This window comes from Nomia melanderi, chromosome 6, assembly GCF_051020985.1.
Source record: "Nomia melanderi isolate GNS246 chromosome 6, iyNomMela1, whole genome shotgun sequence".
Lineage (NCBI taxonomy): Eukaryota > Metazoa > Arthropoda > Insecta > Hymenoptera > Halictidae > Nomia > Nomia melanderi.
In genome coordinates, this window is record NC_135004.1 from 14,752,803 (window position 1) to 14,778,315 (window position 25,513).

The window sequence follows — 25,513 nt, forward strand, 5'->3', positions numbered from 1 at the left end:
AAGATCAAGACACATTCGCTCGAAATCGAACACAGAACTCGTTACCATCAGCCTTCGCCGAACCTACATCAGCTAATCATCCTAACGATCAACGACCAACACGCCAATCGAAACGCATCGGGAAATACATATCGCTCGGGGAGAACAGTTAGAACACGGCCGGAATCACGAAAAGGTTAAACGAGCGAGTGAACCGCAGATTGCAATCTAAACGAAGTATTACTTCGACCGCAAAAATGCGTGTTCCTCGCGCGCGTTCATTAGGATACTGGCCGGAGATTATTCCACAACTCAAAGGGAAACGTTCGGGTCGCGGTGAAACGAACGAGCGCGCAAATGGATCGGGTATCGTCGATATTAGCAGCTCCCGGCGTTCTCTAGAGGCGATACGCGGCCGCGAGCGGGAAAGTAGTAAACGAGCCGGTACGTGCGTGTCGGATGCCCCGCGCGCGCCGTATGAAGCGCGCACGACAGAATAATTAACGAAACATCAAATTCCGTTAAACGCGGGAAATTAATCGAGCAAACACGAAATTAGCTGAAGCGGACAGCAGATACGCGGCGCGCGGTGTGCTCGCCGGCCCGGCCGGCCGGCCGGCACGTACACGCCGGTATCATCCCCGACACGGACGCCGCACACCTATTGCCGTTTGCGCGGCCGCCGATAAAACGATACCGAAATTGCCGCACCGCGGCGAACATCGTTATAGAAATTAATGCGATTTCCCGCTGGGCTATCTGGCCCTCGGTTAGATTTACTATAACCGTAATCGAAATATAATCGAGTCGATCCGCGAGCTGCGTGACCCGCGAGACCACCGGCGCTCGGTTCGGCGAGGAGAGAGTTCCTCGGGACACGCGGTCGCCGGTTTCGGGGGCACGCCGAGGGACGGCGGGGGACGACGTTTCACAAACACCGTTCGTTCCGGCGTCGCGGCATTACCGCGTAAACAAGCAACGGTGCGCCGCGATACACGTAATTTTTTCCCCGGCGCGCATGACTCGGCATGAGTCGAGCCAATTACGAAAAACGACGCGTTGACGGCCGTCGCGGCGTCCACGCCCGGCCGCCGGCGAAAACATCCCCGTTACGTGTAACGCGAGAAAATGTAATGTAACGGGGGGGAAACTTGTTCCGTGACTAGGAATGCGATAGGACGACGAATCGCGTTGGCGTTGAACGATCGGCGGATGCAATGTGTATTGCGGGTCGCGTGAAACGGAAGCTATTATCTCACACGGGAACACTTCGAACTCGGAACTTCAATAAATTAAAGTTTAAAGACGTTCATTGTTCTTTCAATTGTTAGTTGTAGTTTTGTACGCGTGAAAGAATAATATTTGAACTTTCTTTCGTTATCTCTTACTGTTCTTAAGATAATTCACGGGAAAAATATATTTCCATTTTTTCAAGGCGTGATTTCATCCTTCATAGTGAAATTCGGTGCAAGAAAAATTGACTCGCTGTATTTAGACATAATATTTGATAATTTTCTAAATTTCGATAACTTCCTTTGTCAAACAAGAATGCTAGCAATGCGGGTCTAATTGATCAGTTTTCATCTGTCTCCGTCTCACATTCGATACAGATGTCCTATTACAAGTAACCGGTTATAATTCTAAACGGAACACCCAGCGAAACTATTTTTATCCGAGACGGGTGATAGGTGCGAGAATCGTGGCGGCCGCCGTGGGAAGGAGGCATTAATTGGACGTTATTTCGCGGAAGTACGTGGCGGACGCTTTAATGGTCAGCGGCCGATAGCATCGTCGCGAATTTATGCACGCTCGCTAAGCAAATTCTTCGGGGAACAACGGGAATCCAGGCGGCGGGAGCCGGGGAATGGTGTCGGCGGTGGAATCGAATGCGAGGGAGCCGATAAATAATGAGAGCGCGAGAGATCGGCCGCGCTCGCGCGTGACCGTCGATAAAATAATAATTACCGGCGACAATGCGCCCAGTACAAATTGACCGTTAATTTTTGCCGATAAACATTCGTAAGCCCGCGTAGAAGCGAAAACCGTATGCACGCGACGCGTAAATAATGGCGAAAATACGATCACGAAAAGCGCTCGCGCGCGCGCGGACCAACCCCCTCTGTTCTGTCGATGTGTGCGAGCAAAAGAGCGTCCATGCACGCGCCGCGGTCGAACGTGCGGCGCTGGAGGTTAGCCTCGGCGTAAATATCACTAGACAATAATTTCGGATGGTTATTAACGATAATAAAATCCCAATTTATCGAACGATGCCCCACTGGCTCCCGCCGCCCGCCTACCCGCCGACCAGCCGCGTTCCCGTTCCACCCCACGCTGGGCCGCGACGATTTATAATCTGCGCTCCGAGTGCTTCGTCACGATCACACGCCGCAGCGAAACAATGCACCGACATTATGGGTACGTGGAAAAATAAATTCGACCGTTAATGGTATCGAGACCTCCCGATTCAACGAATTATTGCTTTCGGAATGGTTTCTGTTCGGTAGATTAGCCGTTCGTACATCGGCGTCCGCCTGTGGAAAGCAAACTGCGGATGAACTGGGGTGGCTGAGTTGCTAAAGGATTCTTACTATTGTGTTCAGTTTATTTCGAAGAATCTACAGTGTTCGTTTCACTCGTTCCGAGTGATATTTATGCGACGGACGATGTTTCTCTTTCGGATTTATTCTACCTGCAAGAACGCAGACTACAACTGTATCGGAAAGTACAAGAGAAACCAACGAATCGCGACTGTAGAATAGAAAAATTGCCAAGGTGAAAACGGTGTTAATTGGCAATGACAAGATTGCGATCCTTTCGGCTCTCCCCCGGGACAACGACGGGTGAAAAGATAACGCGGTCCTCCAGCCGGCAAGGATGCCGGTCGCGCAGCCGTTATCAAGGGGTAGAGAACGCTCGGGGTGAAACAGCGTGGCATAATCTGGCTGGGGCGGATCGCAATGAAACTAAGGCGCAATCCGAAGCCCATTCCTCTGTGACACATCGGTTTCTGAGTTACACAGCGTCTGCGGCAGACACCTCGTATCTAGTGGGCTGCAACGGAGTTAGACGATTCGGTATAATATCACTTGTCACGTCCAACGTCACTTCGGAAACCTAGACTGTTCGGTTGTTGTACGGTCGCAATAACGCGCCGCGCGCCTGTAACCCGACCGAGGCGTATAACTCGCGCCGTTCCCGACAGCCCGTCCGTGATTCGGCTCGTTTGTGACAGTCGTAAAGGAATACGACGGTTCGCGGAATGTCGATATCATTTATGCCCGCGACCCCCCGGTGTCTATTAAACATTGTTAACTATTCCCGACACGATAATAGACGCGGCAGATAATTGACGTCCCCGCAGATTACTTCTAACGCGGATTGACGCATCGATATCGGATCCGCGGCGGCTCCGCGCTCTTCCCCGGTTCTTTTTAACGGACTCGCCGCTGCGAGCGGGATAACGGATCGGTGTCCATCGAGGAAACTTCGTCGAAAGTTCCGCGCGGAACGACAACACGCCCCGGCCGACGTAAACCCCGTGGGTTCTGGGTCCCGTCCAGTGCATCAATTTCAACTTTACCCGGCATCCACCCCATTTTTAGAGGACGCATTTTCTTCCACTTAACTTTCCACGGCGATAAGGGCGAGCCCGGCGGAGCCGCGCGCCCCGGCGATGAGCGGGGGACGCCAGGGGTTGCCTGAACGCATGCAAAGTAAAGTTGTTCTTTAGTTCGTTAGGTACGGACTACCGGGAGGGGAGAGGCTTTCCGCTTTACTTATGAGACCCGAAGGTGAAAAGATAACCTGCGAACATTATTCACCGCGAGAGGAGCCGGGCGCGGATGTTAGAGGAGACTTTAAAGACTCAACGAAGGCAACCTGCTGACGTTATACTATTTGATCCCCTTACATCCCCTAAATTTATATCGATCGAGGGTAGCCGGCGGTGTCTGCGATAATGGGGATAATTGTGCAGATTAGAAAAATATGAATGTCCTGATATCGCTGTTCGATGTTTAAGATCACTAGAGACGTTCGCATTGAAAACAGCTTCCTACGTGGTTGTTTCAGTCCGTCGAATTTCCAAAGGAAGGGAATAAATAAATGTGCTTACTCCGAGGCGATAACATCGAAATATTATAGTACACTCCGGCAGCATTTCCAGAGTTAGTTCCGCACGGTTCGTATTGTCATTATGATCTCGTTAAAGGCGAAGTTTTGCACACCTCATCACGAGGGTAAAAGAGGATGCCCAAGGGCCAGTCTATGGATGGGCTTCTCTTCGAGGGTACAGGATGGATTCGAACTCCCAAGGGTGAAATGGCTCATTCCGACGCACTTATCCGGCGCAAGCCGTAGATAACCATAGATTAATGGGGCTTGGAGACTCGGAAGGCAACGGAAAGAGAGGCGGACAGAGGATCGGAGAAGGAGAGTCGGCGGGAATGAAAGAGCGAGGGCAAAAGCGAGTAAAGACATGTGTCACGGAACGAGGAAAAAAGAGGGGGCGATCTATAAGAGAGGGCGTTATACCTTACTCGGCGTCCTAGCTGATTTATTGTTTATTGAGAAATATGGCCGTTGCTACGTTTCTAAGAATTAACCCCCTTCGCCCTTTCGTTTTCAGCGTTCGACGGGCGACCGGCTCGATAAAGGAACGAAATGGACGTTCGACGGAAAAACAATCCGTCCGACGCTATTGATGATCGCGGCAGAAACTCTCGCGCCGATAATCGATACCGCTCCCGACCGTCCGCACGATAATTCCATGTTAATATTCGACCGCAGACAGTCTTCGAAACTCCTCCGGCTCCTATAGCAAGTTGATGAACTTTGCTTAATGCAAAGCCGAGCCACGGAAAGGATTAGGCTAGCTAAGCTCGCCAACGGAACTCCGCCTCTCACTCTATTTCTCCCCTCTAGGATATTCGGGATACTCGGTTATCAACTGTTACCGGTCAGAAGGAGGCAACCGGTTAGAAGTCAAACAAGCTGCCCTACGCGAGATAACGCTGCCAGTTAGACCTGCAAGTTTCCTGGATGAAACACTTATCCCCGCTCTTCGAGAAGAAGAAATGTGCAAAGGGAAAGTCCAGGGAACTGGATTAACATTGAAATTATTATCCCGCCGTTTCCACGAATTTTACGCCCGCGCGTGGTGCGCCGTGCGCGATGATAAAGCATGGTCCCCCGTACATTAGCCAAGCCAAGAAGTTCGCAGTGGGATCCAACGGAGCCAACTTGGTACAAGATTTGGTAATTAAACCGTGGTTCGCGCAAGTTTGAATTATCCGTGTTCATGGTCCCGCGCCGGGGAACTCTTGGGGGACCAATTTGTTGATTAAGCCTTCGAAGTAGCCGGGCTTCGAAGTTCCTCGTGTCGCGGCCGGGACACCTCGGAACCACCCGTGTATCGGGGAAAAACTGATCGGCACCGGTTGCCGGTCCCGCGTCGCTTTAATTCGTCGCTCGGCTTCAGAGAAAATCGATTAAGCTTACCGGCACGGGCGTCTGACGAGTTACGCCAACGGTTAAATCGGCTCTGCGGATCTCTTTAATTGTGAGCTTAATTTTAGGGTTTACATTGATAACCCTTCCGCGCGGAGGGTCCGTATTATTCCGCCCGTGGGGTGCAATTTATTAAATCCGTTCCGTAATACGCTCGATTCCTCCCGCGAGTAGAACGGAGCCCGCGACAAAGAGCCGCCGTCCCTAAATAAAACAGGCCGGGGCGAAGTAGTCGCAACGCGCGCGGTTTTCCATCATCATTTCCATTACGGCGAGCCGACTCGAATAAATGACTCGAACTGCGCCGCGTCGCGCCGGCTCTAAAATTGATTTTAACGACAGAATTAACATCGGGACAATCTGCAGTTTCCGGTAGAATTACGCGACCGATTTGGATGTTTTCCAACCAAATTACTGGAACGTCAACACCATCGCCGATATCCCTGTCATCCACAGCAGCCGGCTGTGCATTGGTGATAGGGGAGGGGGGCGGTGGAGGAGGCAGCCCACTCTCTTTCGTGCGTAAAATTGAATCACCGGTTTTTAAACGTAACGCACGCTTAGTTCCACACGTTCAATTCATCCGTGCCGTCCCGCGTTCGTTACGGGACGCGAATTTTTCGATCAATCACGCCGTTCCGCTGAACGTCGCGCGGAAACCTAAGGATGCCGACAGTAATAACGATCGACATCGTGTTAGATCAGTGGTACCGATCAATGATCTAGGTATTGAAACACATCGATGATGCGATGTCTGTGTAATATGATATCATTATTACACGAATGTTAACGGAAAAAAGTGACATTCTCTTGGTAGATCAAGGAAAGACTAATCTTTGGGACAAACTTTCTCTCCGAGTTCGTTCGCTGACCACCGCAGTTGTCAATCCTCCGGAGCATCCTCAGACAGACTGATCTCAATAACCAGGCCGATTTAGCCCGGGGCTTAAGCACAGATTGATGCCGAGCCGAACGTAACCTCGACAATGCCCGCTGGTTACAGTTACGGTTACACGGGCTCGATAACTTCGACATCCGATAACGGCGCGGTGAAGATCTCACCGATGGAAATTCGGTTCTCGGCCGATTATCCCGCTGCCGTGCGGTTAATGATGGAAAACTATGTATCTGCATAGGAGGGCGCAGCCGCTCGACTCGGATCCCCTTCACGGGATGACAGTTCGTAAACCGGAGCGACTTAGCGGACCACGGTCCTCCACTTCCGGCACAGCCACTCGAATGCGCCCGGCTCTGCGCGCCGCTCCGCGCCGCGCCGCGCCGGCCCCATTCAAATTAGCCGGAGTGTATCTAAAATTATGGAGTACGGCAGCGTACTTCTCGACGGTACTCGTCGATGAGCACGAGTACGTGCTTACGAGCGGATCGATCGACTATCGGCCGGCAGCATAATTGGCAGATTTCCTCGTTATACACACCAATTAAGTTCTCGCCTGGCCTCGCCCGAAAACTGTTTTGTCAATTTTCGAACGGGATTCGAGGACCATTGCGTTCGTTTCGGTTCGCTCGGCGTTGAAAAAAAAATACGCACGCGAAAAAAAGGGGGGGAGGGGATCGATCTCGCGCGCTGGCGTTCCATAGGTATACACACACGAGCGAGCGCGCGGGATCCGCGCGGCCCCGTGCGCGCGCGTATGCGTTCATGCGAGCGCGTTATAGTTCGTTGCCGTTAACTGGCAATTATGCAGAGTGGGAGCTTAGCCTTTCGAAATGGGCATCGATCGTGCCGACCATCCGTACGGTTATACCGGCGTATCCAGCCAATGTGCTTCCGTGAAACTGAGATAATCGAGCGTCGAAGCGGGACCGCGATTTCCTTCCACCGTGCCTTTCGGGCTGCCGCCGCTGGCCGCTCGTGGAAACTCGCGCGTGTTCGCACTCGTGTTGCTAGCTGCCCACGTAATTCCTTTTATTTACCTCCGCGCGAGAATCGGGAACGAGAGCTCTCGTCGTAGCTGCGGAATACAGTGCACACCTACTCAACGTCCACGACTTAATAGCTAACGGACAGCACAAGAGCGAGAGAAGTCTCCGGCTATACGTTTTGTGTCTATTTTCGATTGATTACCTGTAACTATCGACGAGTAGTGAAATAGAATCGAAGATCAGATAAAGACTGACTAATTAGACCCGCGTTCTTTAGCTTAGCCGTCAAGTTGTGAACGAATGCCAGCCGCAGCTCCACGATTCCATTGATCGACGGAATCTCGACTAGGAACTCGGCCGTCGATTCCGCAAGATGAGTACCCGGCAGGCTTCTCTCGCAGTCACCAATGTCGCGGGTGATCTCGGGGAACTGATAAGTACCCGCTCCGGGCGAACGGCAGGATTTATTGCCAAGCTTGTCGGTTAACCTCTCGCTACCGCCATCGTACCTCCTCCCGGTTCGTTCTATCTTTCGCTTCGCCCCTCTCCCCGCTCCCTGCCGCGCCTCTTCCTCCCCCAGTCACTCGTTTTCTTAGTACGGTTCTTGCCCCCGACTTGTTCCGCGACCGGGAACGATTCGTACACACCCCCGCCCCTCCATCAGACGAAATTCGACTTCCATTTTATTGGCGGAAATAATCTTTGATGTGATTGCGCTTTGCCTCGGAACTTTTTTCTCTCCGGCCCACGAGGGCGTCCAACCCCACGATCGATTCGCGATACGAACAGCCCGATTGAACTTGAACACCGCGGACAACGCTCTTCGTCTGCATATTTACGATAACGTGTATATTCGTTTTTCCTTTCTTTTCGTATACGCGTTTCCCTTCTTCGTTTCTCCTCTTCGCGGCCCCTCGTCGGGGCTCGTTACATATTAATGCACGGCCGTATTAGCATAACGCCGAACAATATCGGTGAGAAGGAACGCGAGAACGGTAAATACGGGCGGGGAAGTTCGGAGGAGGGAAAAATGACGATCGTTCCCCGCCGCGGAATACGAAGAGTAATGCGTCCCGATTGTTCGCGATAAGGTCCGCCATTAAAGGACGCCACGAGGATGACGACGCCGCGGCCGAACTTGTCACGCAGAAATATCGCAGCCCCGTAACCGCCGCTCCGCTTCAACCCCTTCCGCCCGAGTAACAAAAGCCGCGTTCCTAAAGGTATCAACGACCCATCGCTGTCTTAATTTCCTTCGTAATCTGGGTTATTAATATGGCTTAGGGTCGGCGTCGCGTAATTTCACGCCGCATAGAAATTCATCGAAAGACGAATGCCACCCCCGTGACGTTCACGGATGAATAACCGATCGGATGAACGGCGAACGAAAGATGTACGAAAATTTCCGTTCTCGATGATGCGGGACTTCTATTGTTGCAAGAAAGAAGCGGTAATAAACTTTCGTTGATGCGTTATTTCGATACGCGTTCGCTATCACGTATAATCCTGTGTAATTAGTACATATTGGTATTTATGAGTATGGTATCGAACATATTTCAACGATAATTATGATTGTAGAGGTTCCATTGAATTTAGGAGTGGATTGCGAATTGAGGAGTTTTTACGAAATAATTATGCGTGCATCGTCGATTTACGATCGCGGCGCGACGTCGATGGGACACGTGACATGACGTAGAGTCCGTGAACATTTCATGTCACCGGCGCGCGGCACGGACGGACAATGAGTCGCGATCCGAGACGCTCGCGCTTGTGTACTATCGAGTGGCATTCCGTCGCGCCTCTGGAGCGACATTTAGATAGCGACGTCAACTGTCTGCGGGAGTAAATCTGTCTTGGAAGCAAAGGCAGCGCACTTCCCCCAAAAGCGACGGCGACGAGCCCTCGCTACCGAAGCGAGCGAATTCACTTCTGATCGAATTAGCGCGTCACAGTTCCCTGATACCCCGACAGTCTGAATTAATTAACAGGAGAACGCGCTAGGTAAGCAGCCATTATCGAAATAAAGCAGCCTGATATGAGGCGTTTTGACGTCAGATAACTTCAGCGGCCAGACGATATAACGGGTGACCCGCAGAAATGAACTTGAATAGAACTTCACTGAACTGTAACTGGAATTAACGGATGATTGTCCTTACTGAGGCGAAAACTTAGGATAGTTTAACTGAAATTTATGAATACTCGATTCGTAAGATACAAAGAGTGCCAGAAGATTCTACTGAACTGGAACAACGAGGTCGCTGAAGCTCGCTAGATTTCTTTGCGAAAATCCACCAGAAAATGCAGGCATCCCCCAAACTTTGAGGAATCTCGGGAACCGCTAACTCTCAAAGTTACCTCGCAGAAACTGTGGACATTCGGAAACCACGAGAAACCCTTCAATCTTAGCCTAATCATTAGAACCTGTCTCCCAGATGATGAGTATACAATATCTTACTTCATAATATCCAGGTAAACAGATTCACGACGAAACAAACTATCGAAGAGGAAACTGCACATCGATCGATGCTCGCAATACGGTAGACGGATAATATTTGTCACTTAGTCCCCGAAAAAAACTGTTTTCCGCCAAGCTGCCTAGCGGCATGCCTAGCAAACGTCTTGGCGCGGAGTAGCAGCGCCTTGACTCCATTAACTTCACACTTAGGAGCACCTTAGAAACCCCGGTGCCGTCGGAAGATCTGATTAGGGGTTCGAGTCTCTGCTAAACGCGTTAGTCTCGACTGTAGAACGTCGAAGGGAGTGAGGGTACAGCTCCATCAGGTGCTAGAACGGTGGCTCAGCGAGGTGGCGAGACAGAGAGAGGAGATAGGAGCGGTTGTCTCTCCATAGTTTGATGCAAATTGAGTCGGAGCGCCACCAACTACCAAGAATATAGACGCTTTCCGTGGCTCTTCTCTCGCTCTCCAACCACCTCCTCCCCCCGCTCTTCCCACTTCCCTCTCTTTCTCCGTCTTTCTCCGGGCTAGGACTCAACGATCAAGTACAAAATTTATTCCCTACAACCTTCTCACCGCCGCGCCGCTGCATCTCCTCGCCATCTCTGGTCTTGACTACCGCCAAAGTGTTGCCGTTTGGGGTTTCTCACCCTCCGCTCTCTGATTCGCTCTGTTTGCCGACGAATCTCGGAGGCTTCCTCTCGGCTTAGCGGCGTACAAAGTCGCGCCGTAGAAAACGATGAACGACTCGCGACACAACCCTTCCCCTATTGCCACCGGCTTCCCCGTTTCTGCAACTTTTCCGCATTCCTTGGATGTTATCGTTGAAATAATCAATAGCTGTAGGTATAAATGGGACAGTGAAACAGTTAGTCCAGTGAATATTTGCCAGTCTTTCAGAGGAGTACGAAACAATCGAGGAAACGAATGGTTGATACCGAAAGACTATTCGATTCATTCAAGCCAGTCGAACCGTAGCTCCTTTGTTCAGAAGCATATACGTGTACACGCACACACGCGTGCTTCAAAAAGATATCGCGATCCTTTCGGTGCCATTTAACGCCACTAATGTCACAAGCGTTTAGCGGTGCACCGACGCAATCTATATCGCGTATCTAGCCGGGAAATCACAACACCATTATACTATGATCTCGTTGCCCTCCTCCGCGTTCTCTCTCGCGTCTCGCCGATCTCTCTGTCTAATGTTCCCTTTTTATGGTGCACGATTCGAGGCTGCCCCCGGGATCGATTTTACTTCGCGCCATGCCACTTATCGTACCCCGTTACGGTGGAGCATTGCTTTTTATGGCGGTCCATGCTAGATGTTCCGATCGCTCTCTGGTACTCCCGCTATATTCCTCCCTCCGCCACCCTCGGCAACCGTCCCTCCGCCGGCCCTCTGCCTCCCCGTGTTCCCTACTTTCTGCCTGCCGGAATCGCGGAATTAAAAGAATGGAAAATCGAAGGGTGATCACCGTCCGGGATGTCAGTTACGAACACCGAACAGATGCTATCTCAATTCATTTTTGATGACGGTAAATCATCCCCGCACGCGGATCGATCGAGAGCCACCGCCGTAATAACGGGCTGCGTATTGGAAAGTGCTCCCGCTTTTTCCTTGTCGAGCGAGGGGATTCCTCGCGACTATATCTTCGAGAAACCAACGTCGAACAAACACCGAGGAATGTAAAATTGACCCTTATAGTTGTCGACGTTAGACAGAGTACTTCTGCGACCGGGATAGCGAGGCATCGATGCGCGTAACGGTATATCGCTGTCAGCACTTTTCGCGAGTGTTGCTAACAATGATATTGTTCGGCGCTGTAAGGGTTAAACGTGGTAGTCCGCGGTGTCGTTTAAAGAAATGGCGTACGCTGCTGGCTCGGCTCGTTTCGAATGCTGCGAATGCCCCGCGCATCCGTACGGCCGGGTGGTCCGGGCTAGGTGCTGAAAAAAATCACGTCTGCATTTACATAAGCGCCGGTATAAACCACTCGACAGAAATCCCGACATAAAACTCAAACAGGATCCCAGCACGGGACAGCGCATCCGTTGAATACGCAATGCCCAGATGTACTCGATGTACTGATCCCCTCCCCACCTCCCGGGAAATGCTTTTATTATTCACCGGTGAGTTACGATACTAAGATACACCCTCCGTGTTTACACCTACCCCGACGTCCGCATAACGATGGATCGTCGTCTTCTTACAGCGGTCGCTGGCATCGCGTCGGATTTGAAACGAGCATCACGTTCCACAATTTTCGGCAGTTTATTCGTTACTTAATCCTTCGCGCTCGGGTAATTCTTGATTATTATTCTAAAAACTGACATTCGAGGATACATTCTGTATAATATTATTAACACGTGAAACATTGTAACGAAATAGTTCTTCAAATTGTACGAAGCGTTATAAATACTTCACCTGGAAAATAGAAATATTTCTAGCGACAAGGCTTCCCAGTGCAACGGGTCAATCATCACAAGCGATTTCATTGGAAATTCCAATTCACCGGTGACATTCTAACTTTCAAGAACAATCAGTTCGAAAGATTTGTCTGGTTTCCTCGAGTCTTGTGATCTGCGTCGCGTGTATAATCAAAAATGTAGATCGAACGGACGTAGCACACCGCGGCGTCCTTTATTTTTCTATAGCCCGAGTCCGTTTCCGATGTCGATGCGCACGGAGCGCGCAGCTACGTGACCGGTCGCGAGATTAAATAATAAAGGAGCCCGGCTCGGACCGTTTTATTCGAGCGAGACAAATCGCGGGAACGGGCCCGTCATATCACGGTCGATACGAAGTATGTATAACACTCGGAGAGCGATGTTCACGGCACCTGACGAGCATTCCAAGGCGGCGCGTATCCTGACAAAACGATTTTCGAGTCCCCCGCTGGATCCCGTTGGATCTATTGTGCTCGTTGGAAGCCAGCCACCCTTACGATCCACGTCTCCCGGAGCTCTTTAGCATTTTCAGCGTATCGTTCTTTATGCGGACACCCGAACGGAGCGCGCCCCTCCTCCGAAGTTGTTCGCGCGGCGCCGCGGTTAGAGAAAAAATTGACTTTTAAGCCGGCAATAAAAACGAAAAATGCGAAATCTTTGATTTTAGAGGCGGCACCTCACCCTGCGCCGGGGCGACAGTTGGTCGATGCGTATAACCCCAGCGGCAACCTTATTTCTCTTATATCGCAAGCGAAGCACGTCCGTACTTCGCCACCATTTCGAAATCTGACTGTGTATATAGCGGCCGGATACCGTAACGGATTCCTAGGAAGTCCCATCGATTTCATACGCTGAATTTCAACGCGCACTTCGCGGGAACGTTTAACATTGGTAGAAAAATCTTTCGTGTGTAGTTAAAGGAGCTAATTGATGATCGTTCATTATCGTTATCAGAACGAGGACTGATTTGTAGCTGATGATGGTTTAATGTACTATGGAGGATGACTGAAATTTTTATATTATGTATAATCTTGCGAATGATTTGCTTTTGATATGTTGCATAGGGATTCAGAAGATTCCAAAGAATTAATATTTTAATCCATAAATTGCAGATGTATTTAACACAGTCGGCGCCATGTTAGTCACTGATGACCGACGAATTACATGAAAATCATAACATGCAAGATAACCAATTTCCATTGAAAATATTTAGTGATAGGGAAAGTAAAGTGATAATCGTGTAATGAAAAACTGTCAAGATTTTCGTGGCGCTTAACGTGTTAAAGGCGAATCATGCGAAAATGCGTAAGATTTCGATTCCGAGCCGGAACTCGTCGAGCGCAAAGGGAAGGGAAAAGGTTGAATCAGGAAAAGACTGGGCGGTAATCCAGGTACAATGTAGCGTCTGCGAATCGAGTGGAAATTTACATTTAAAGGACCTCGAAGACACTTTCGGAAGCTACAGCACCGGCAGCGTTTCGCTGCTTGTTTTTATTTTCTCGCAATTTCCTCGGCGGAGCAGAACGGAAAGCGGCCTTAAAAGGAATTAGCACGCTTTACTACTCCGCCATCTCCGACAACCCTTAGACGGAGTTTCTTCGAATCTTTGCCACTTGAGAGTTTCATCGACCGTGTTGATCTCGACGATATCACTGCATAATTGTTGTGAAAAATGTACCAAGGCTCTAACAGTTGCGTTAAACGCGATTATTTGTTTAAACCATGATTCAGTTAGGATCTTCGTTAACCATATTTCGAAGCACCCTCCGGTTACACAAGAATCGCGTAATAAAAGTAATAAAATCAACATAATTTCCATGAAATAATCCACGGAACTGTTTCAATTTGTTCACAGATTCTGCATCGGCGACAGATTCTACTTATACGAGAACAAAATCCTGTGCGAGTACGACTACGAGGAAAGACTGGTTTTCGCGAACATGGCGGTGCATCCGCCACCAACGGCGACCCTGGCGCAAATTAAGAGACAAGTGACGCATCTTCAACCCCAGGTAAATTGTATATTCAATTTCTTGCTTCTCAACATTCGGAAGAAGATAAATCTATAAAGTGAAGTAGCAGTTGAAATCATTTTCTTAAGCCTAACACTAGAGCTACCGGATGTATCAAACTGATCCTGATTTCTCCTTTTACAATGATGGAAAAGGTATAGATTCTCTGAGAAATTATTAAAGATGATTCAGTAATACTTAAACTGAAATATAAGTCAATGAAACTCCTAGTAACCGCACGCTTATAATTTCTGAAAGAAATTTGGAAATCCAGTTTAAATGCTCGGCAGTTCTAGCGTTAGACGAACAAAGATATTATTATGATATTATGACTGTTGACTGCGAGTCGCTGCACTGACCATGCAAGCGTATCAGTATCCGAGGCACACCGGCCGGGCAGCTTTGAATCTTCCGGAGATTACGATCATCGGATGTTCGGGAAGGTTCAAAACTCCTCAAGACGTAACCCCTTAAGGTGGGTTAAAGTGGCAGGTCGCTCATCCTGACCCTCTCGACAACAAAGGACTCCCTCGAGGCTTCAGCTATGCTTTACCACCCCACCGGCGTCTTACGAGTTAGGATATCGCGTGTCCTTATTAATTAAGCTCGCCCGTTAAGCAAGCCTCATCGCATACCATAACGATCCGTCCTCTCGAACGACGCTGGAACGTGCGAAAGAATTTACTCTTTGAATAAGGATTCACCAGCGTCTTAAGTGGAATTACTTAGCTAAAATCCGCGCACCCTCTAAGTACTTCCACCCTTCCGCCCTCGAAAAATGTTTTCGGATCGAACGATACGACGGACGTACTTGGAAAGACATTTTCATCGGATTCTTCGAGTTGAGAGTTCGATGGTTCAGCGTTCTATGCACCAACTTCTAGCAGTAAACCGTTTCACTAACACCGTTGAACCAAATAGTTTTGCATATAGTAAACGTTTAACTCGCAACGTAGTATTCACGGTACGATAAAAAGAAGGGAACAATATTTGTCTAATGTCGATAAGAAGGTTCCTCGATAGGGAACCCTTTACAAGCTGGAATTATGAACTCGTCACGCTAAGCCGTTTGGGTTTCTTGATTATCTTAAGGCAACAGCCGTGCTTCCGAACAATATCTTAAGCCCCTGCTGCACGGAGGACCAGGTCCTGTCTGACCCAAGGAGGATCCGATCTACTTAATCCTGCCTCCGTCTTGCAAGGATGTTTACGTCCCCTAACATGCTTACGTCACGTACCGTAATTTGCCAAGAGTAATATTTAACGGTCGGCCATCCTACGGCGCCTGCCTCTGGCCTTTAAAATTCGACGGCACGATAAACAATCTGTCGATCAGTTGCAAACGTTATGCAGGCTCGTGGGGTTCCTCCAGCGGCCGAGCTCGCGCCGGCGATCGCTTCGATTGGCCCTAATCCCGGTTCATTAGGCGAAAGGCTTGCACGGTTGCTTAAAACTGTCGTTAAGGAAGTTTCGAGACAAAGTTTTAAGGCTGGTCGAAGACCGTAGATTACCCGGGCACACGCTCGAATGGTACGCATGCACAGAATAACGAGGTTCCCAAGTCCGATGATATCAGACCCGGCAGCGTGTACTACTTATAATATGCAAATTTCCTCCCCTTAACCGTCCTGCCAGCGAACTGCGTGTAATTCAGGGGTTGCTAACCCTTGCGACTCTATTTCTACACCACGTAAGTGTTCATGTTTCTGCGCGGGAGCCTTATGCGTGCGAAACCACCTCGTCGTGCGTGGTACGCCACGCCGTGCGTGAGTGTTTAGTTCAATTAATATCAGTTTGCACGTTCGCCGGGTGTAGCGAGCCCGGCGAATTGCAAAGAGACCTGGGAAATTGATCCTGTCAATGTACCTACGCGTGGAACAATTGTGTAGAATTAATATGCATTTCGAGAATACACGTAGCTTTTAAATGTTTCTTGGAACTAAGTGTTACACGCGATGATGACTTTCCGCTGAGGGCAATACGTAAGCAACTTGAAAATACCGAATGGTGATACATATTTAACGCGAGGCGATAAAGTTACGTTAACATCGCTAAACAGTTGATTACAATTCTCCAGCAGCGGTTTCAGCGTTACATTATCGAGCTCGTTTACTTGAAACCTGTTTGCTCTAACAAAATTACGAAAACAAACCCCTATTGATTAATTTACTGTCCTTCATGCGCGGGATCGTATAGAACAATGTCCACCTTGTTCGTTTCATTTTTGAATCTACTAATCAAATGTTAACGAATTTACACCAAATAAAAAATAATGTATCGTGATTTTATTGTATTTATGGTAACAGAAACGTTTACACTTAATCGGAGCACTGGTTATTCAAGAGAATATTGGTACAATCCGACTGTCATCAAAGTGAAAAGTATTCCTCAAGCTGGTATCCATCTTTGATGCGCGACGGATCGAAAACCGTTCGGTGGAGTATCGATTCAACGGTAGACCGTACAGCGGAGGGTTATAAATGACCGTTGCGCGAAATAACGGGATGGCAGACTAATGCCAATAATCGGCGTGGCATGCTAATGTCGTTTGCGCATCTATTACGTTAAGCCTGATGGATCCCTCTTGACATGTCGTTGCTGGAGCGTGAATACCTTCGATCGCGGCGGGAACACTCAAAGGTGTCTGCCGACCCAACATCCAGGGGGCTGTTCTATTTCCTCGGTAAATGTCGCGTTGACATTTAGCATCTGAATGGAAAAGACGATCGCCGAGACAGCTGGTCTCCGGTGCCAGGTTGACGGGCTAGATAATGTCAGATCACGAATCGTCTCTCGTTAATTGTCACGGGCGAACATGAAACTGCGCCGTGTTCCAAACTGTGGCGATTCGAAGACCGTGACAACTACTACGCCCGCTATAATTTTCCACGGCAACGAAAACATTAATGATTCTGCTCCAACCACATCACAATTAATGGAAGTATTATATCATCGATTAGTCAACTTCTAACGCTAGATTCTTGGAACGCGTCCATTTGATATTGAATTCTACAAACATTATTTCATAAAAGATTACGTCAATTTTGAAGCAATTACACGAATGTATAATTGACTATTTTCAAACGTCTAAATCCCAAGATGTAAATAAACGAGCACCAGTCTCTCTGGGAACAATAGAATCAACTGTACCGTAAATCTCCGTAAATCTAGTGTTGAAAGATAATAAAAGAACTACCCAAAGCCCTTGCTACGAGACGCATCAGCAACAATCGTTATCAATTCAACCACATTCCAAAACTCTTTCGTGAAATCCAGATCTCCGTCGGTTCCGCCCGCGAGTTTTAAAACTAAGAAGATCGTGGGAACGGATTAAACGGGAGCGACGATCAACAGGAGTTAAAGGGAGGCAAGGATACAGGCCGAGTCCCTGTCGGAATTAGACGTCGCCGTCGCGACGAAATGCAAAGTGTCGTCGGTGCTATCTCGGCTTGACGAAATCAAGAGGGGAATAGGGCCGGCGAAGAAAGGAGGGCGTTAAGATTCTTAAAAACCGCGAAGAGGGTGCTCGTCCCGGCGGAGGCAGCTGCTGCCCCGGCGCTCTCCTTAAGCCGCGGCTCTGGGAATGTCGGAATGCTGTCTTGGCTGAACGAGGAGGACGGTAGTTTTTCTGATTGCCTGTGAACAGACAGCTGTCCCAATCTTTCGCAGCCGTGGCTCCGGGAGAGTATCTCGTCCCCAGCTCTTGTAAATAATGCCCGGCAGCGCGCGGCGTTTACGAATAACTCGGCCGTGCGGAGCGAGCCAAGGTAAACAGGTAGCCGGAGGGCGATAACGGAGAGGAGGGAAGAAAAACGACGATGATCACCCTCGGTAAATTCAATTACATTCTTCCGACACGCTTCTGGTTTTCCACAATTGCGGCCTTTCGAAGGAATGTCAGCGATGGGGACGCGTGAGTGGCTTAAGCCCGATATACGCTGCCGATCGGGTCTTGATCGGCTTTCGATTCAATGAAATATACCTCTAATTGGTAATAATCCACGTATTCACAGTATGAATCCGAGTTCGATCTAGATCTACTTTCGTTCATCGAAAGCAGAAGACGAGGAAGGAATTCTAAGCAGACCGATACTATGTATCGGGCTTCATGGCGTCGATCGATCGCCGGGATCGCTTATCGCCGCGCAAACTTTCGTTCCGACGACGCAATCTCCCCTCCCCTCCGCGGCTCCCCTCGGCGACGAGTGTAACGTGTTTAAAAATTGGCGAGAAGTCTTATTTTGATCTAATTTCTCCCCCGGGACCCGTCGAGGAAAGCGGAACGCGAGAAAGGGGTTGGCGCACGGAACGGGGGCGGGACCGAGACGGAGCGAGCGCCGTACGCACGGGAGAAAGAGCGAGAAGCAGAAGCAGGGAGGGAGCTCGAAACGATTATCTGAGTTTTAAAACAAACTCTCAAGTGTCTGCAAAGTCCTCCGCGAATCAGAGGGTTGAAGGGGGCGGAATTGAGGGGGCGGGCGAGAGGAACCGGAGAACAGGGCGGCGCAGGTCGCGGGGGGAGATAATATGCTAATGCCAAGACGGAGACTACATGGGAATTTAAGAGGATCAATGTGCAGTACGAGATTCGTACGGGGAATAAGGTATTACAACGTCTTCTATACTTCTTCCAGGCGATTAGACCCTCGAAAGTTCGTGAAACGCGCGCAGCCGGCCCGAATTAAATTAAACTTCCAAGTATTCGTCATCCTTATCGAACTGTACCGACGGCGGGTGTATCGGAGCATGATGTTCTCGTTGAGAACACGACTACAGTCTCTGCGCGCAACAGAGAATCACGGGAGAGGACGATCGAACGCGAGGAATGTACGCGGACGTCGATTTCATTAATGACCCTGTTATTAGATTCGTGACGACGCTCGTCTGAATTCCGCATAAAGCTGCCGGATGGCTCCTTGCACAACACGCGCACGGGAAAACTCGCATGGGAAAGCCCAGCTTGCGAGCTTATGTGAGATTATGAGTTTAGTTGCGAAACAACGGCACCGCTACGCGGCCCCGGCTCTCTTTTGTAACGATTATTGCGTGGACCCGGGTTGTGCACTTGTGTGCGACAGGCGAGCCGCCACCGTCGAGTTTAATTGACTGACAGAATTGCGTGTAATCTCGCGTTCGTGGAGCACAACCACTGGGAAGTATGGCTGAACTTCCAGGACGGGATCGGGGTCAATATATTCTTCGGAATGCGAGACGGTTTCAATGCTTAAATTTCTTTAACAATACAGCCGTCGTTCATTGAATATCGCAGTAATTACATTCGGGATGCATTCAGTTTCCGCCGGTTTCAAACTATGGAATGAACGTAAGAACGTGCATATTCGAAGTTCGATAATGAACCTTGGTACCGAACGTCGCTACGAATATCTTTGGAAATACTTCTCTGTTTCGGTAAGAGTAACCCTCGGTATTAATTCGAGTATATCAAGGGATCGTCGTGATATTAATCATTATCTACCCAACTTTATTAAATAGCGAAGTCTTCTTACAATGGGAGAAGCTGGAAATCCCAAATGATGGAGCACGTTAACCAAATCCTTCAAGATATAATGATCCCTGGTATAATGGCCAGGTTCACGGCATTCTGTTCTAAATGATCCTCCTTCGATAAACGACCCGCCTAATTCTCATCTCGTGCCTCTCCGGTCGCGGCTAGCCGGTGAGAATCGTGGTTCGTGGCGGAACGGGGGGGCGAAAGGCGGTGAATGGTCTAGAGGGTGGTGCTAATTTTTGCGCGTAAGAAAAGCACCGCTGCGGTGGAAGTAGCTAGCACCTGGCCGGTTCCCAGCCGCGGGAGATCAACGGACAAATGACACGCGATTCACCCCAGCTCCCGGCAACCCCCGATGGTCCGCATTTACCGTCAGTTACAAACTGCCTTCACCTTCTCGTCGAGTCGCGATTAATGTCTTATTCACGGGCTAGAGGCTCTCTCGCTGAAGCCTCGCTCGCGCTGTTACGTCATGGAAAATACGCTTGAATCGCTTCTGGTAAACAATGAATTATGATACGAGTGTTGCCATTTTTAGACTTGTCACGCAATAGGTTTTCTTCATTCAAATTAATAGAATAATGTACACCCTAAACAACTTTCGAATAACTTCATTAGTGTAATCGTTCGCTTTCCTTACGTTCTTTGAAACGATTTTAAAAATTGCAATTTTTGTTTTTTCGAGGACGTGCCTATCTGAGTTACCATCTTTGAAGCTAGAAACATTCAATCATAGAAATTTGTAAAGACTAGGTTTTCTTAGCATTCGGAATACTTTGATTCACTAATATGAGGCTAATTTCTATACAACTCTTCCGTTGGCTCAAATCTAGTTGGTACTATCAGCTTGCAGTACGTAAAGACTGTAGAGTACCATTCCTTATTGTGAAACAATTGAAGTATATTATACTTAAGAATCCTCGTTCCAGAAAAAGTACCCAGACAACTGTGCAGTACATCCCGTAGGAATGCCTGCCGAATTGCGAAGCGCGTGCCGTTTGATTACAAAGACGGCAGTAAATCCACGGGACAGTAATTCCTCCTCTGGCAATTGTAGATAAAACTTGAATAAGTCATAGACTTAATTTAACCCGCGGTACCGACCAGCGACGGGTCCGGAGTCTTCCACGGAGATTTCTTAATTACGTGCGGGGACCGGGCAAGGCTGTGGGGAAGGAACGGGGAAGACAGAGAGGAACAGAGATACAGAAGGGGCGAGTGATAGAGATGAAACCGAAGGGCGTTACATCGGGCAGAAAAAGAGAACGGAGGTTCACCGGAGACTGAAAAGGGTTCTCGGTGCCGCAAGAAAATTTAGAAATCCTTCCCGAGTGGAAAGCCGCCCTTGCCACGGTGATAAAGCATTTCTTTTAACGTCGCTTTGTCATTTTTATCGTAATTATTTACGGGTTAATTACTCGGCCCGTCGCGCCGCGAGTCCCGCCCGTTACTTTTGCACTCCTGAACGGCGGCTGTAATATTAATCAACCCTCCCGCCGAGAATTATGCCGGGCATTCGTCTTTGCCTTCTTTTCCTCGAGTAACGCAACAGCGGAGTAGCTGGCAGACTAACGCTATCGTTCAGAGATGCGCGTGATGCGAAGGAAATCATGAAAACGGGAGAGGTGCGTTCGTCCCGCGAAAGTTAGGATGATCAAGTCGGGGTAGGTGGAATCGCGGCGAAGAGGGGATCCCGATGGATGGAAAGAGGGCTCGGAGCCGCACGGTCTGTCGAATTTTAAGCCTGTATAATTTAACACCTTCGCCGGCGGAAACTAAGAGAAACTGATGGTGAAGGGAACAGCGTAGCTAGAGATACGAAGTTTAAAGTTTTCAACGGCACTTACCTATCCTAGCATCTCGCGCTCCCCGCGGTACACTCTGTCGTATCCCGCGAGGGCTCTCTTTCTCTCCCGCTTCCCCCTCCCTCGTTCCTGTGAATATGGTTCGCAGATAGGAACGAGCAAAGACCGAGACAAACGTCGGCGAGAAAGAAAGGGAACGAAAGAGAGAGGTTATCGAGAGGGAACGGAGCGGCGAGACAGGGAGGAAACGCCCAAGTTGAGTCGCTCGGGCCGAGTTGAGATACAAGTTCGTTCTTCTGGCCTTTTGTTTTTCGAGTAGAACCGTGGACTACGAAATCGGGGTGGGCGGGGACCGCGCGAGAACAAGAGCACTGCGTCTAAAACGAATTCGTTAGTGGCATCAACCCCTTTCGTTTCCCTCTTCCGAGTTTTAAGCCTCCGTCGTGAATAATTGTTCGAATCAGATTAAGCCGCTGCCTGGTCGATTGATTGCGGATGTAATTATGGGACCGCTGGGTAGCTTCGTATCTCCTCGCTGCCGTAGATTTAACGACGATTAAGACGATCTTGGAATTATTCGCGAGGAAAGAATTTCCTTTGGATTCGATGATTTCGTTTCGTATTGTTCAGTCGGTTTCTGCCGTGTTATGAACCCTGCTGTGATTGTTGGAAGAATAATACCAAGTTTTGTTCATACAAGTGTAGGCAAAGTTGCGATTATGAACGAAAATGTTATCTAAAGTTAAATATCTTCTCTTGAAATTATTGTATAGGATATTATTAAGTTACTTTTGTACATTGTAGAGTCATCGAGAAGTTTATTAACATATTTGCATCAGTGGGAAATTTGAAGAACGTATGTATTTATGTCACTGAACGTTTTTGTTCCTTCGGTTCAATATCAAATGTAATACAACGGATCGAGGAACGTTTCGAAATTCCTACGTCTAACGAGAGCGAGGCAAGACAATAATCCATACGATACGAACGCGTGCAGTCCCTTCAGATGCAAATAGGTTATGAGGCTTCCCGGCGACGGAGTATTAATTGTTGAATAAATTTTAACCCGGTGATACTTTCATCTTTCAGACCATATCCACGGGAAGCCCGCAGAGACACGCAAACGGAGAGGCGACCCACAACCACAATGGGTATCCCGCGCCGGCGAGCACCAGCGCCCATAACATCCTGAACCCCATGAATAATTTAAACGGTATCAATGCACAAACAGCTTACGATACCAAATGACAAACGAAGTAAGCACCGGCTTGCTGACCGAGTCGCGAGAGCGTTGCCAAATTTATTTAACGACGCGAACGTCTTCTCTGTCAACACCATCGCTACCGCACTGAAAACGTTCGACGGTTCGCTCGTTATTGGATCCTCGAGTATTCGCGACCGGGACTATTACCCGAACGTAGTGAACTTCCGTTTGAACGGCGGGAAACTCTGTGTAAATCTAGAAACTCGTGAAAATTCTCAGCAATACTGCTCGGACCGAGGAAAGAATTGACTCGGTAAGCGGTGTAAAATGGTGGACACGTTTGCAACACTGCTCAGTTTACCCTTACAACTCCGCCGTGTTGTAACTGCACAATAATTTACAATTTCGACACTCGCAATACAAATGAATTCATAATTCAAAATTAAAGTGTATCTGCCACAGTATTATTGTTAGGTTATCCAGAAATGAATTGCCAAAAGACTATCGTGTCGCTAGGTATTCGAAGTTCCAAGTGTTCACAGCGGAAAATCTTCCGCAATGATCACATCGAGTGAGAGATTTCTCGAGTCAATCCTTTCCCTGGTTCGATCATACGTCTAAGGCGACGCTACGCCGCAATTTCCTAAAACGAACGTCGCTGAACCCCCTTGGCACGAGTTCCACGCCGCGGAGAAGCGAACGCCAGTTTCCGCTCGTTCGCGCGCGACTTCGTCGAACTCCTCTGTCCACGGCGGAACCCCCCGAATGTGTTTACCGCAACGAACCGCTGGCGGGTGGTTTAGCGACCCTCTTAAGGCTGTACGAATCGAGCGCGCGGAACTATTGGTGCTGTTTAGACGAAGTTTAATTGTTCGAATTTCGCAGGCTAAAGTAGACTCTAAAAATCAAGCGGATAGCGGGTGAAGGTCTGGGGGATGAAACGGACAGAGCGAATCGAAAGCGAAGAGAAAGAGAGAGAGAGAGAGAGAGAGAGGCGGGGGGGGGGGGGCAGGATGAGGTTAGTGCTCACGGGAAAACAATGCGGGTAAACCGAATGCTCAGGGGTGATCAAAGTTTGGCCGTTCTTGTAGTCGACTTTGCTGTCCGTTGCGGGGAACGCCGGTAAATCTAGCTTTACCGGACTACCGGACCAACGGACTACCGGAGGTTGAACTCGAGGAATGGCCACAGGGTGAAATTGGTGAGCGAGGTCGGCCTTGGCAGATCGAATCGGTAGAGCAGGCTACGCCAACCAGCCAGCCAGCCAGCCAGCCAGCCTCGCCACCCCTTGGGGCTCATACGTTAGGGGTGACTTAAGCATTGTTTCAACTTCGAATCTCCCGGTAGAGGCCCAGATTGATGTCGCGAACTTTTCCGTTGCCTTATTTGCGAGTCAGATAACGAGGCTGAGTTATGCCGAAACTTCTCTTTCTGTCCTTCTCTTCGGATTGGCCGGGCGCTATCAAGAACGGAGCTCCGCGCCCCGGCGCAGAATGTTTTATTTCCCTTATGCCATACGCTCTGGACGATTTGTTGGCGGCACACCCCCGGAAAGAGTTTTCGCAATCTCTCGAACGATAATAGGCTTACGTCTGTCCCGTCCGCGATAATTGTCTCCGCGGACGAACGAACGACTTTCGCGGACGCGTGCTTTTTTCCTTAGCGAGCGCGTCTCACGGAACACACTTTTTATCGTTGTTGGCCTCCGTGCGACGCGACAACCGCGTCCGGAGGTAAGCTTGCGATCGTTCGCAGCGAGTCTGTCGTCAAGTTTTTCTATCGACGCGTTCGCAAGCACGTCTCGTTCGTATTTTTCGTACGAACGCCGCAACGGCCAGGTCGCGTTTTTGTATAACGAACACTTTCACTTTCACCGATGCTCCGCGTCGCGTTACGAGCGCGCGCGCGTGCGCGCGTAGTTCCTAAACGCTAGGCGTATTCGCAATAAAAACCCGCAACGATCGGCAACAATGGGACAGGCGAGAAACGGAATGGGGAAAAAGAAAACTGAGAAACGTAAATTGTATCGTGTCGTACGACTACTAACCGATTATCTAACCAAATAACTCGAATAGATTACGATTAGCGGCGACCGTGAGCGGCGATCACAGAGGCTGTCGTGCATTATTCCGAGCGTTCCCCCGGCGGACGGGTCGCATTATAATCAAGCCGCTTATCTAATGGCAAAAACTACCGAAGCCCGTCTCGCCGCCGGACGCCGAGTAGCGCGTGTAAAAATAAGGGATGGAGTGGAAAGGGATGTGAGAAACTTTGAACGAGAATACGTAAAGAAGTGTGTAAGTTCGCTAGTATAGATATGTTTTGTATCATAGTTCTATCATAGAAATATTAATTGAAATAAAAATTACTGTTTCGATGTTACCATTGGGTACGTTATTCGCGAGGGGAGCGTGGGAGGTGTTGTATCGATTATCGCCGACGTGGCCGCAAGTCTGACACCGATGCTCCTAATATCTTCGCAGCCGTGGACTGTCCCGAAATTTTCCCTACGTTCCTCGCATCCTTCGCGCTTCCTCTGAATTATTTAACGCCGCTACGTGATTGGCCGACAAATCCGACACGCCTCAATAATTTACCAATCATACACGCGGTCCTTTGTGTTTTATACGCCGTGTTTCGAATAAATCGCATTGCGTATTCAGGAGAGCGAGGAGCCGGCTCTATTCCGGCGTGAAACGCGCGGCGCC

General features: G+C 49.2%; 1 protein-coding gene across 2 annotated transcripts in view; it reads left to right on the forward strand.

Moving 5' to 3' along the window:
• Positions 1-23,783, forward strand: part of LOC116430094 (LIM domain only protein 3) — an 83,124-nt gene extending 59,341 nt beyond the window's left edge. For both annotated transcript variants that reach the window (XM_076368745.1, XM_031983773.2), the window contains exons 5-6: positions 14,131-14,287; positions 22,691-23,783. In XM_076368745.1, coding sequence (XP_076224860.1) covers positions 14,131-14,287; positions 22,691-22,849 — 316 coding nt within the window. In that variant the 3' untranslated portion in view covers positions 22,850-23,783. The remainder of the gene's footprint in view (positions 1-14,130; positions 14,288-22,690) is intronic.
• Positions 23,784-25,513: the final 1,730 nt, after the last annotated feature.